The following is a 13,164-nucleotide window of genomic DNA, read 5'->3' on the forward strand; positions in this document are numbered from 1 at the left end:
CGTGTAAAAAAGTGATGATATTTACTCTTTTTTAAGGGTTGTGATGCCTCTATTCTTCTGGAATCAAAGGGGAAGACCATAGCAAAAAAGGATGGACCTCTAAATGCATTGTAACATCCCGTCTGAATATTATAGATTTTAAATAAAATAAAATAGAATTAATATTAATACCTCATTTAATATAACTGTAATTCCCAAAAATGCAGGAATATTTAAACTTTATTACATCGATAATTATTCAAAAATTTACCAAAATATAAAATCATAGGCAAAAGCCAAATTTGATAACATCAATGATTACAAAGTCTATAAAAACCATAATTTAATAAAACTATGTAGAAAATCCCCACGATATCCCGTGCTCCAGCTCTATGCCTCACCAGATTCACCTATAACATCATCTGCTCCCGTGTACCGCGTACACGGTCATCGCCAAACACAAGCAGATAGGATAAGCTAACAATTAAGCAAACATATATACAAAACACACACACACACACACACACACACATATATATATATATATATATATACACACACACACACACAAACACACCAAAGGAATTTCATCCTTTGATTCCATACCACATGGCCACCACCATGTTACCCGTGATCTTCTTCTCCCAATGATTACCTCAAGATGTCTTGCCACCACACCTATAAGCCACAACTTGTAAAACACGTGCGGGAAACTAGCTACGGACCATATTCCGTAACGTCAGGTGGAGTTCCCAATAAGAACAAAGTTTGTAACGTCCCAAGACTATCAAACTCATCAGCCACATACTAAGGAGGGCAATCTATCTGGCCCATCCGTATGAGCCACAACATGCACATTCACACCTGCAACACTCTCCAACCTGAGCCACAACTCAAGGGTTCCTCGTGTTCATCCGCCATCCCAAGCCACAACTAAAGGAATATCATTCTGAGCCATAACTCAAGGAATGTCACGTGCTTAACCCTTATTTTGAGCCACACCTCAAGGGATACGTTCCGAACCACAACTCAAGGAATACCAGCAAGCCGACCTTCGAGGTATCACCAAAGCTTTGTAGACCATGCACATCAAAACAATCAAAGTTGTTGCCACTGTGTTATCGCCTGGCGTTGCTCTAGAGCTACAAGGCGAAACTCGCTTATAGACCTCCTGGTGAGGGTCACATGCTGCTAGGTGCCAAACACCCTTGTGGACATTGTTTCTGCATGCATCTCCTGGTAGGGCAACCTCCACCGTCAGGCGTCACGCGTTCCAGGTTTCCTCTGTTTTTGTAGCTATCGCTTGGCGGTTCATACCTCACTACTAGGCGCTAGTTTAGGCACCTCAGATTTGATTATGATCCTTCTAATCGTCTTCACAATACCTCACATGATTACCAATCATGTAAGTTCTATTCTATGGTCATGAAGTCACCTTTCTTATGTATTGTTATCATAAACATACTCATTGATAGATTCACTCTCTTGACTATAACGATTCCTTAGAACCAATTAAGTACAAACCATATTACTCAACTCTAGGCCACAGTCACAACCTACCTGAAACCTATTATAGTGTCCAACCATTACATCAATCTCTACTCCCTTAAAGGTAACATACCAATTATACCTTACCTTAGAATTATAACACCTATTCACCTTAGGCAACTCCCCATCACAATCCACTCTTAAGTTAGATTATGCCTCATCATTTAGTGATGTTCTGGTTTACAATGACCTCTACTGCACTATCATTATATTCAGCTCTTTTAACACAACTTAGCCTTTATAATTCTTTCTAATCTCACTCCATGTATCACTCACTCTTCCTAATACCATAGCCAACATATTTCAACTCTTCTTTTACCTACCACAAACTGAGCCCACATTGAATTTCCCTCTCGCTGCCAACTCAGCTGCACACTCCACTGATCTGTGCCTGTCGCCTAGTGGCCAACCAAGTGTCGCCAGGAAGTGCATAGAATTTTGGAGATTTCGAACAATTCCTGCACCTCCGAAACTTTCGAACTCAGCGCCCATTTCCATTCTTTGTGAAATTTACCTTCTTTGTAATTTGTTATGCTTACATTTAATCAAATATGTATCCCAAACCATAGTCCATAACTTTTCCAATGGAATTCATCTATCGATTAACCACATAACCCCAAAACTCCAAGTTCCAAACCCTAGAACCCAGGTTCATACAATTTTTCCCAATTATTACCCAATGACAGCGCATTTCTAACAATTCTTAATCCTCAACAATCAACATGTATATGAACTCCCTTTTTCCTTGATTAGAATCGTCTTAGAACACCAAAAACATCAAAATTAAGCCAAAATTGGCTCGCGTCGCCTGACGGATAATCATCACCGTTAGGCTCTTCATCCAAAAACCCAGAAAACTGGGTGGCAGTCATGCATCGTCTGGCGGGTAGTTCTTGCCGCCAGGCGGTTCCTCACAAGAACCCAGAAATACACAGAATTTAGCATGTGTCACCTGGTAGTTACAAATGACCCACTAGGTGGCTTTTGGAAAATTTCAGAAACACGAAATTCAAACAAGGGCAGAGCAAAATCATGCATATTGTAACATCCCTAAGGAATATTACTTAAAAATAAATAAGAAAAGAAATAAATTATATCAAAAGTCGTCTTAATAATAATCCCAACACGGAAAAATTTAAATTTATTAAAACACACGCCAAAACTCATAACTGAAACAATAAAGTGTTACAAGTTCTCAAAATTCGTCTTCATCAATAAAAGCATAATAAAATACAAGTCAGAAAAACCCTAGCTCTAACCCCAAAGCTAGCCCTCACTCCATCGCTTGGACATCCTCAGCACCACCTGTATCAACATCTACTCCCGTGTAACGAATCATACGATCATCGCCATACAAAAACATAAAGGGTGAGCTGAGAAAATAAAATAACAGATATATAATACACCAGATAAATTATACACCCATCTTATTCCTTCTACATAGTTCTTGGCCAAGACCTTAACCCCAAGACTTTATAGCCTTCAATCACACAACTGGTTAGTCTTGGACTCGGAAATATGATGCTCACATGAACATGCCCGCTCGTGGTCTTGCCTCTACGAACCTCCCCGCTCGTAGTCCTGCTCTATGAACCTCCCCGCTCGTAGTCCCGCTCTACGGACCTGCCCGCCCGTAGTCCAACATATGTGATCCACCAGCCCCGTACCTCCCCGCACGTGGCATCTCTCAACCGTGAGCACGAAACATACGAACCTACCTCGCTCGTATCCCCACGTGAGAGTAACTGGATATGAACCTTCCCGCTCATATCATCACATATTAACCACCATCCATGAACCTACCCGCTCATGGCACAACATCTCCCGATCCAAGCATAGCATCATTGTCAGTTAAAAACAACACACACAACTCATAACCTGATGCGCATTCGCCTGGCGCATCAGCCATCATCGCCTGGCAAAACAGGTTCAGACCGCCTGGCGGTACCTACCCGCCACCAGGTGCCAACGCCCTCCTAGTGCCACTTTTTTCCCAACACCGCCTGGCGGAGCACTCTCTTTCCATTGATTCCTATCGCCTGGCGGTATCAGCAGACCGCCAGGCGCCATACCACTAACTCCCTGCTACTGGTTTTGGCACTCAACATGGTTGGTTATGCAATTCTAGAATGCTCTAGAATATACTGCACTCTTGTTTTATCAGAGTTTGTTAGTTTCCAGCCCTATACCTTCCCACGTATAGCTCTTGTACCTAAGCTAAAGACATTTAGGTACTATCTTTCATTCCTCTACCCCTGTTAATCACCACTCTAGTACCAAGACACTCCATTCACTATCAAAATACCACAGTTCAGGAACATTATCAATCCTCCTCTCATCATACTTATCTCGCGCTATACTACCATGCATCTTGTCCTACACAATATTGCACAATCACATGCCTTACTAATGAATGCGTATTTTTGCCCTCATTCAGTGTTTAATTCTAGGTATTTAATTGAATTTGTGTGTTTAAAGATTGATTTAATTGTGATTTCCTATAATTGGGTTTATTGAGCATGAGGTATAAAAGCATGTTAAAAATAGCTATTTAGTTGCATAATTTTTCTTTGGATATTTTGAGGTGTGTTAGTGCAGCTGCAGCTAAGTTGAGCTCATGGAGGTGTGGAAATAAATTGATTAAAGTTTCATGAAACCTTAAAGATAAATCCAAGAATAAGAAAGTATCTAAAGCACAAAAATTCAAGCCAAGCATTGCATGAAGACGACAAGAAAAACTTGAAAAAGAGAAGAAGTTTGGCTAAACAAAGAAGAGAGGAACAAAAAAATTGGACATTGTGGTTTTCTTTATCTTTATGATAGAAGATAATTTGGGAAAAATATATCTTTTAAATATTTTATTTGATATTTTTAAATAATTATCTTATTTAATTATATCATAAAATATTAAAAGATATTAACTACCAAATCTTTTTAAATATGACAAGATTTTCTGGAATCTTTTTAGATCCACAACAAACAAATATATCTTGAAGATATTAGATTATTTAGAAGATAATTTGAGGAGATTGCAAAGAGTTGATTTGGAAAATTAATACAAATATTAATTGGTGATAATTTATCATATATCTTTAAGTAATTAATTTATTTAATTATATTAGATATTGATATTATCAACCAACTATATTTGTCAAATACTCTATCTCTCTCCAAATATTTTTAAATATTTATATTTATCTTTATTTTAAAAGATATTTGAGAGATTTTAGCAACAGAAAAACCCAGTCCAATTCCTATATAAAGAGACCAAGGGAGAAGCAGGAACAAGCTCGACACTTCGGAATTTAGGAACCCTTAGGGGGGGCCTAATTTCTTTCTCTCTCTTTTCTTCTCTCTATTCTTCTTTTATTCTTATTTTGTATTCCATGGATTGCTAAACTTCTTGGGTTGATTTCATTATAATTTCATTATGGATTCTGAGGTTAGAATGAAATAATTTCTTTGTTCATTTTACTATTGTTGAGATTTTAATTCATCTATGTCTTTTATCTTTGAATCACGTAAGAAGTAATGATTTGAAATCTATATGCATGTTGATCATATGAGTCAAGGGTTTTTAAATTTAATTGAGACTTTACTTTGGTTTTATTTAGAAACTTTCATGTGATTAAATGAGTTTTTACCAATAATTGAGACTTTACTTTGGTTAAAGGTATCTACTCTAACAAAAATTAATCGAGACTTTACTTTGATTAATTAAGCTTTTTATTCGGTGAGGAGATAAAAGAATAGACATGATTAGGCATAGTAAAATTTGATTGAGACTGTACTTTGGTTGAATTTACTGTGATAATCTAAAAGTTCTCATTTTTAATTGAGACTGTACTTTGGTTAAAAGTGAGAATGCCAACAAATTAATTGAGACTTTACATTGATTAATTTGTATATCTACAACAATAATTAATTGAACAATAATCTTTAGATAATCGATGGTGAATCTATTTTGAAAAAGCAATGGAATCAATCTATTTTCTTTACTATTGTTTTTATCTCTTTTTATCTTTCCTATTTCTTTCTTGTTTATCTTAATCCTCCCATATTTTTATTATTTTATTTGACTAACTCTTTTGTATAGATTTTATAAGAACTAATTTGTTAAAAATCAATTCCGTGTTCGTTGGGAGACGACTTAGGATTACTTTACCCTTTCTATTTTCTTGACTACTATCTTAGCAATACTGAAGTTGCTATAGTTTAGTAGTATTAATTTGAACGCGTCAACGACAGCGTTATCACTTACATTTAAGCTTACAAGTCACCAAACACACCTAAAGCCCATAATTAATAATCAAAGATATTTAACAACAAATATGCAGAATACTAGGCTTTCAAAATCTGATCCATTAACTAATGTTATCCAATTCTCTTCCTTTCCTTAACACGACTATCAACAAGTCATGACGTAGTCATATCATCAACCTCTTTTCCAATCCTATATTCACTTACCTAAGCATATGATTTCGTACTAAGTCCTCCTCGAATTTCTAACAACACTTATAACCTCTTCCAGTACAACCAACACGAAACACGCCCGTTGTACCACTGTCCCAGCCGCTGCCTAACGGCAGGCTAAACACCGCCGGGAGGTGTATCAGAATCCAGAAACCCTCCAAGTTGCTGAAGTCGCGATCTGCCAAGCTGTAGAGAATTCAACCTATACTCCACAGCCAATATCATACGATGAATCACACCTAATTCATTGACCCAGTTGTCTTTGACATTTTAGTCTCAAATTCGTACATACCATGAACCCTAATAACTCAATTTTGGTTCTACCTATTCCCACCATCCAACTCTATCCATGTTTAATTAGAAATGGTATTCCCAAGCACCATTCGACCCCAATACTAACCAGGTTACACTACTAATGCATAAACTCACCATCAGAAGTCCCAATGCCCCTGTACAAGATGCAATTCAACAGAAAACGCAAACACAGTCGCACCGCCTGGCGGATATTCATCCCTGCCAGGAAGTTCAATCAACCAGAACCAAAAACCATGCACAAACCAACGAACCGCCTGGTGGCACATGCATACCCGCCTGGCGGTTTCTGGGCAGAACCCAGAAACGCGAAAAATAGCACATACCAGATGAAGGATTCATACACTTATGATTATATAAAGCACAATATGATGAATACGATGAAAACAAGCAAACACAACTCCCCTTACCGGGATTCTTTGCTCGAAATTCGAATTTTTGTGCTTTTGTCTAATCCAATCCCTTCCGTGCCTTTGTTCTCTCTCCCACAATGTTTTACACTCAACTTCTTGGCTCCACACAATCCGAATTTCTCTGGAAAAGCTATGCCCAACTCGCACACGAAAATGGCAGTGCTCCCTTCTCTCTCAAGGTTAACTCACCCTTAATTACCACTTAATTCCCTAAAACGAAATTTAATTATAAGTTTGGTTTAATAGTTATTCAATACTCCCTTCGAGAATATGTTCAGCCCTTTGGATTGCCACTCTTGGCTGCTAGGGTTCCTAAACCATTTCATGTTCTTGCCAAAGAAAAATTTGGCAAAAAGAAAGTAAGTTAGTTCTCAACCAGGTTTGAACCTACAACCATCAATCACCAAGTCAATTTCACAACCAATTCAACTAATTCATATTCGTGATAACTCCTACAAATTCAGAAATCTATCATCACGTTAAGCCTTCAATATATCACTAAACAAAAAAAATAATTTAATTAACATTCAAGTTGCACACATAGGACTTGGACCCAAGTCCTCACACATAATCAAAGTACTCTCAACCACTTGAGCTAGTACTTTTCCACATCATAGTTCCACACATTAATTGCTTTAAATGTTTCTATTACCCTCCATAATTAAATAATTATTTAAATAACTATTTAATTTTCTCGGGTCTTACATTACCCTCACCTTTAAAGAATTTCTTCCTAAAAAATAAGACTTACCAGGAAATAAGTGCGGGTAAGACTGCCTCATGCGATCCTCCATCTCCCAGGTCATCTCCTGAGTAGTCTCATCCTACAGCACTTTCACAGTCTTGATTTCCTTCCCTCGTAGTTGTTTCACTTGTGAGTCTAGAATTCGCACCAGTCCAATGCTCACCGTGAAATCCTCCCGAATCTGAATATCGTCTGACTCCAGGACGTGAAATGGGTCTGCAATGTATTTCCTTAACTGAGAAACATGAAACACATTATGCAGATTCACCAAATGTGGTGGCAGAGCGATCTCATAAGCTGCAGCGCCAATTCTCCTTAAGATTTGATAAGGCCCAATAAACCTCGGAGTTAACTTCCTTGATTTGATGGCCCTCCCAATACCTGCCATCGGGGTCACTCTGAGAAATACATGATCCCCAGCCTCAAACTCTAGAGGTCGCCTCCTCTTATTTGCGTATGACTTCTGTCTGCTCTGAGTGGCCCTCATTCTCTCCTGAATCACTCTAACCTTCTCAGAAGTCTGCTGCAAAAACTCGGGACCCAACACCAACGATTCCCCATCCTGGTTCCAACACAATGGCGTCCTACACCATCGCCCACACAATGCCTCGTAAGGAGCCATACTGATACTAGAGTGATAGCTATTGTTGTACGTGAACTCCACCAATGGAAGCATCTCACTCCAACTTCCCATATGATCTAGCACACAAGCTCTCAAAAGATCTTCCAAAGACTGGATTGTACGCTCCGATTGCCCATCAGTCTGTGGATGTTATGCTGAACTCATCCTCAACTGGGTCCCTAACGCTGCCTGTAGAGACTGCCAAAATCGAGATGTGAATCTCGGGTCTCTGTATGATACTATGCTGGTAGGCACACCATGCAGCTTGACCACTTCACGCACATACAACTCGGCCAATTTATCCAATGATCACTTCTGATTAATGGCAAGGAAATGAGCACACTTTGTCAACTTGTCCACTATTATCCAGATCGAGTCATGCCTTTTTGCAGACCTCGACAAATGAGTTACAAAATCCATGGCAATACTATCCCATTTCCACTGAGGGATATCCAATGGCTCAAGTGTACCCCCTGGCCGCTGATGTTCAATCTTGGCCTTTTGACATACCAAGCACGATGCTACGAAGTCGGCAATGTCGATTTTCATCCCATTCCACCAGAAAGACTGTTTCAGATCCTGATACATCTTAGTCATACCTGGGTGTATGCTAAGACGACTTTTATGCCCCTCTTCCATGATCTGTTTCCTCAATCTCAAATTTCCAGGCACACAGACCCTATCTCTGAACCGTAAGATACCATCTGACCTGATCCTATAATCTTTTTCCTTCTCAGTCCCTATCCAACTCACAAACTATTGTAACTCAGCATCATTCTTTTGTTGATCACAGATAGTCTCCAACACATCACTAGTCAGTGTAAGAACACTGCATCTGATGGAATCCTCACTCAGCTATATACCCAGGTTCATATCCCTGAGCTTCTCAATCAACTCCAGCTCCTTCACCATCATAGCTGAGATATGCATCCTCTTCCGACTCAAGGTGTCCGCAACAACATTAGCTTTATCAGGGTGGTAAAACAACTTGAAATCATAATCCTTGAGATACTCCATCCATCGTCGTTGTCTCATATTTAGCTCCTTCTGATCGAACATATATTTCAGGCTTTTATGATCACTAAAAACCTGAAATTGGGAGCTCTATAAATAGTGCCTCCACGTCTTAAGGGCAAACACTACAACGGCCAGCTCCAAATCGTGGGTAGGGTAGTTCTTCTCGTGCACCTTTAACCGTCTAGAAGCATAGTCTACCGGTCTCTTTTCCTGCATTAGTACACAACCCAAACCTTGGTAGGATGCATCGCAGTATACCTCAAACATCTTACTGGTATCTAGAATAATCAAAATCGGAGCTATAGTCAACCTCCTTTTCATATCCTTAAAACATTCCTCGCACTTATTAGTCCAAGAGAAGGGTTGATCCTTTCTAGTGAGTTGAGTTAATGGACTCACCATTTTAGAAAACCCTTCTACAAACCTCCTATAATACCCAGCCAAACCCAAGAAGCTTCTAACTTCTGTTACTGTCTGAGGTCTTTCTCACTTCAGCACTGTCTCAACCTTGCTTGGGTCCACTACTATACCATGCAAAGAGATCACGTGCCCAAGAAACTGTACCTCGTCCAACCAAAATTCACATTTGGATAATTTATCGTACAGCCGATGTTCTCTCAACACCTCCAGCATAATTCTCAAATGACCTACATGTTCCTCCTTATTCCGAGAGTAGATGAGGATGTCTTCTATAAATACCACCACAAATTTATCCAGATAGGGCCTGAAAATGCGGTTCATATAATCCATGAAGATAGTTGGAGCATTGGTCACTCCAAATGGCATCACGACATATTCGTAATGCCCATATCTCGATCTGAAGGCTGTCTTCTAGACGTCCTTTGGCTTGACTAAGATCTGATGATAGCCCGACCTTAAGTCAATCTTGGAGAATACACCTGCCCTTCTCAGCTGATCGAGCAAATCATCAATTCTCGGTAATGGATATTTGTTCTTTATCATCAATTTATTCAACTGCCGATAATCGACGCACAGCCGAGAACTACCGTCCTTCTTCTTTACTAGTAACACCGGGGCTTCCCACGGTGAGGCACTGGGTCGGATGAATTTCCTCTCTAGCAAGTCTTCTATCTATTTCTTCAACTCTGCTAGTTCAGTTGGTGCCATTCTGTACGGTGCTGCCGACACTGGACCCGCTCCAGGGATTACATCAATTGAGAAATCTATATCCTGGCTGGGTGGTAACTCAGGTATCTCATCTGGAAATTCGTCGGCGTATTCATCCACCACCGGTATTCTACTGATCTGCTCCTCGGTGCTCATCCTCTTCTCTTGAGCTACTATAACAAAGCAAGTGGATCCTTGCTTCATCTCCTTCACCGCCTCTCCCAACGTCATCAACTCTATCCCCTCAATTTCTGGGAATACAATTCTGCGCCGTCCACAATCAAGTACCACGTGGTTGGTAGACAACCAGTCCATTCCCAGTATTACCTCCAATCCCTCCAAGGGCAGGCAAACGAGGTTCACCTTGAAGCGTCTGCCCTCTACCTCCATCAAGCATTCAACACAGGCTAGATTGGTTGAAACCTGTCCAGATGCTGGTGTCGAGACCACCAACTTGCATCCCAGGTCACGAGTAGACAACTCCAATCTCTCCACACAGTCGTGGGATATGAAGGAGTGCGAAGCTCCTGAGTCAAACAATACCAGCACACTATTACCAAAAAGAAAGCAGTGGTCCAGAATCAAGTTACTTGACCGGGTGGCCTTAGTGCTGGTAATGGCGAAAACCCAGCCTGCTGCTCTCAGTCGATCAAATGAAGGTGGTTGAGGTCAAGATCCTGGAATGGTCTTCTTATTAGGGCATCTGTTGGCAAAGTGTCCTGGCTGGTCACAGGCATAACACTTACGAGGGCAAACAACAGAAGAAGCCCTATAGTAGACCAACTTCATCTTCATAGAAATTGAAGTATTATAACTATGGAGGGGAACACCTACGGCGAGATTGCACTAGACCCGCTAGCAGCGGAGCTGCTCGACACTCTTGGCTTGCACCACCAAGATCGGGAACTCTCGTACCCTCAACGGTACAATAAAATGCCTCAGCTCAAGTTTGAGGCTGCCCTCAAACTTCCTACAGTGCCACTCCTTTGTCACTATCTGAGAATAGAATCTCGAGAGGTACTCAAACCTCTCCACGTACGCTTGCCCTGACAGATTCCCCTACTGTAGGGTGAGAAACTCGGCCTCGCGCTCATGTTTAGCGCTGTCAGGGAAGTATTTCTCCAGGAACCTCGTCCTGAAGCTGTGTAAGATCTGCGTAATTTAATTAATTAAATAAATAAATAATTAATAAATGCGGGTAGGTTGTGCATTTATGAAATTAAATTCTGTTATGTATGACGTGGAAAAGTATTAGCTAAAGTGGTTGAGAGTACTTGATTTGTGGGAGAGGACTTGGGTTCAAGTCCTATGTATGATATTTTTCCGTGAAATTTAATTAATTAAATAATTAATTAATTAATAAATGCGAGTAGGTTGTGCATTTATGACATTAAATTCTGTTATATATGATGTGGAAAAGTACTAGCTCAAGTTGTTGATAATACTTTGATTGTGTGAGAGGACTTGGGTTCGAGTCCTATGCATGTTAATTGTGTGTATTTTGTTATTATTGTTTTAATGGTATGTTGGGCCATATTTTTGGTATGAGATAATGCTTGAATTGTGTGTGTTAGCAAAAAATATAAGTTGGCCTGGTGGTTTAGCTTTGGTTTGGCATGGGGAAGGTCATGGGCTCAAACCTTTGTGAGTCAAATTTAACTCTTTTTGGCTTAAACTTTAGTTGTGGGCTGAATATGAATAGGTGGAGAAACCTAGCAGAAAGTGGGTAGCTAAAGGGCTGAGAAATAATCAAGCCATGCCCCTTGAAAAGCAATAAAACCCAAATTTAATTATATTCCCATTTTTTTTTCATTAACCAATTAGTAAGACCTATAAAAGGCAGAATTTGAGAGGAGAATAAGGTTTTGGAAGGCTGTTTTCTGAAAGCTTTAGAGGGAGGACGAAATTTGGGAGTGAAAGGAGAGTTGGGAGTGAAGTAGAGAGGGTAATTGAAGTGGTGATAAGGCAAGCTTTGGTGATCAAAGGAAATTCCCCAATTTCAGAAGTTAAGCAAGGGATTTTTCAGGTTAGGGGAGCTGAATCCGAACCTTACCTTAACTGCACTATTTATGTATGATTTTGATGAATTGCTGCCTAAATTTCATGCTATACTTGAGAGAATTCGGGATTGTGGATTTTGGGGACTGTTGCATTGGAATTAGACCTAAGAGTTTGCCTATAATGGGATAGTATGTTGTGTATTCTGTGATTATGCAAAGTTTGGTGGTTTGTGATTATTTTCGTGTCCAAATGATGCTCATGTGTCTATCTAAATTGTGCTTAAGGAATTGGTGTGGTTGTGATGTGTTTTGGGTCGCTGTTGCAATGTGTATCTGCGTGAATCAGTGCCAAAATCTGCAATTCTCGCTCAGGCAAGCTAGGCTCGCCTAGGCGAGACATGCAAGGGCGTGTGTTCTCTATTTTTGCTCATGCATCTCGCCCAGGCGATGTGATTTGGCCTTGGGCGACAGGTCGTCTCGCTTAGGCGAGTATATCTCACCCAAGCGAGAATTCGTGGGTGTTTTAGGTGGTTTGATTGGACATCTTGTGTAGGCGGCATCGAATGTTATTCTGAGTGGAATGGCGTCTCGCTCAGGCGAGCACCTCTCGCCTAAGCGAGATCTCGAGGGAAGGTTGGTGGTTATTGTTGAACTCGTCGCCTAGACGAGGTATATTAATTTTGGGCGAGTGGGAGTCTCGCCTAGGCGAGAATGATCTCGCTTAAGCGAGATAGGCTGGACAGGTTACATAAAGGAGTTTATTTTAAAGGAGTGAGGGTGTTGGGAAACTTCCAAAGCGTGTGTTATTGCTATATTATTGGGATGAAGTGGAAATTATAAAGTATGGTGTATAAGGCTTCTAAAAATATCTCATTGGTGGGCTTGCTGGTGTTCCAAGGGTTGTGGCCCAGAACGTATCTTTGAATT

General features: G+C 40.2%; 1 protein-coding gene across 1 annotated transcript; it reads right to left on the reverse strand.

The window, feature by feature from the left end:
* Positions 1-10,201: 10,201 nt before the first annotated feature.
* LOC114194801 lies at positions 10,202-11,026 on the reverse strand. Its single transcript, XM_028085212.1, has 2 exons — positions 10,984-11,026; positions 10,202-10,764 (listed from the first exon to the last, which is right to left on the reverse strand). Exons 1-2 carry the CDS (start codon positions 11,024-11,026, stop codon positions 10,202-10,204), a joined length of 606 nt encoding a protein of 201 aa, XP_027941013.1.
* Positions 11,027-13,164: the final 2,138 nt, after the last annotated feature.

The sequence above is a fragment of the Vigna unguiculata genome, chromosome 8 (genome assembly GCF_004118075.2).
Source record: "Vigna unguiculata cultivar IT97K-499-35 chromosome 8, ASM411807v1, whole genome shotgun sequence".
NCBI classification, from domain to species: Eukaryota; Viridiplantae; Streptophyta; class Magnoliopsida; order Fabales; family Fabaceae; genus Vigna; species Vigna unguiculata.

Coding starts and splice junctions, on each gene's coding strand:
- LOC114194801 (XM_028085212.1), bottom strand. CDS start 11,026: ATGAAGTTGGTCTACTATAGGGCTTCTTCTGTTGTTTGCCCTC. Junction 10,765..10,983: donor TTCTTCTGTTGTTTGCCCTC/GTAAGTGTTATG, acceptor TGTTTGACTCAG/GAGCTTCGCACTCCTTCATA.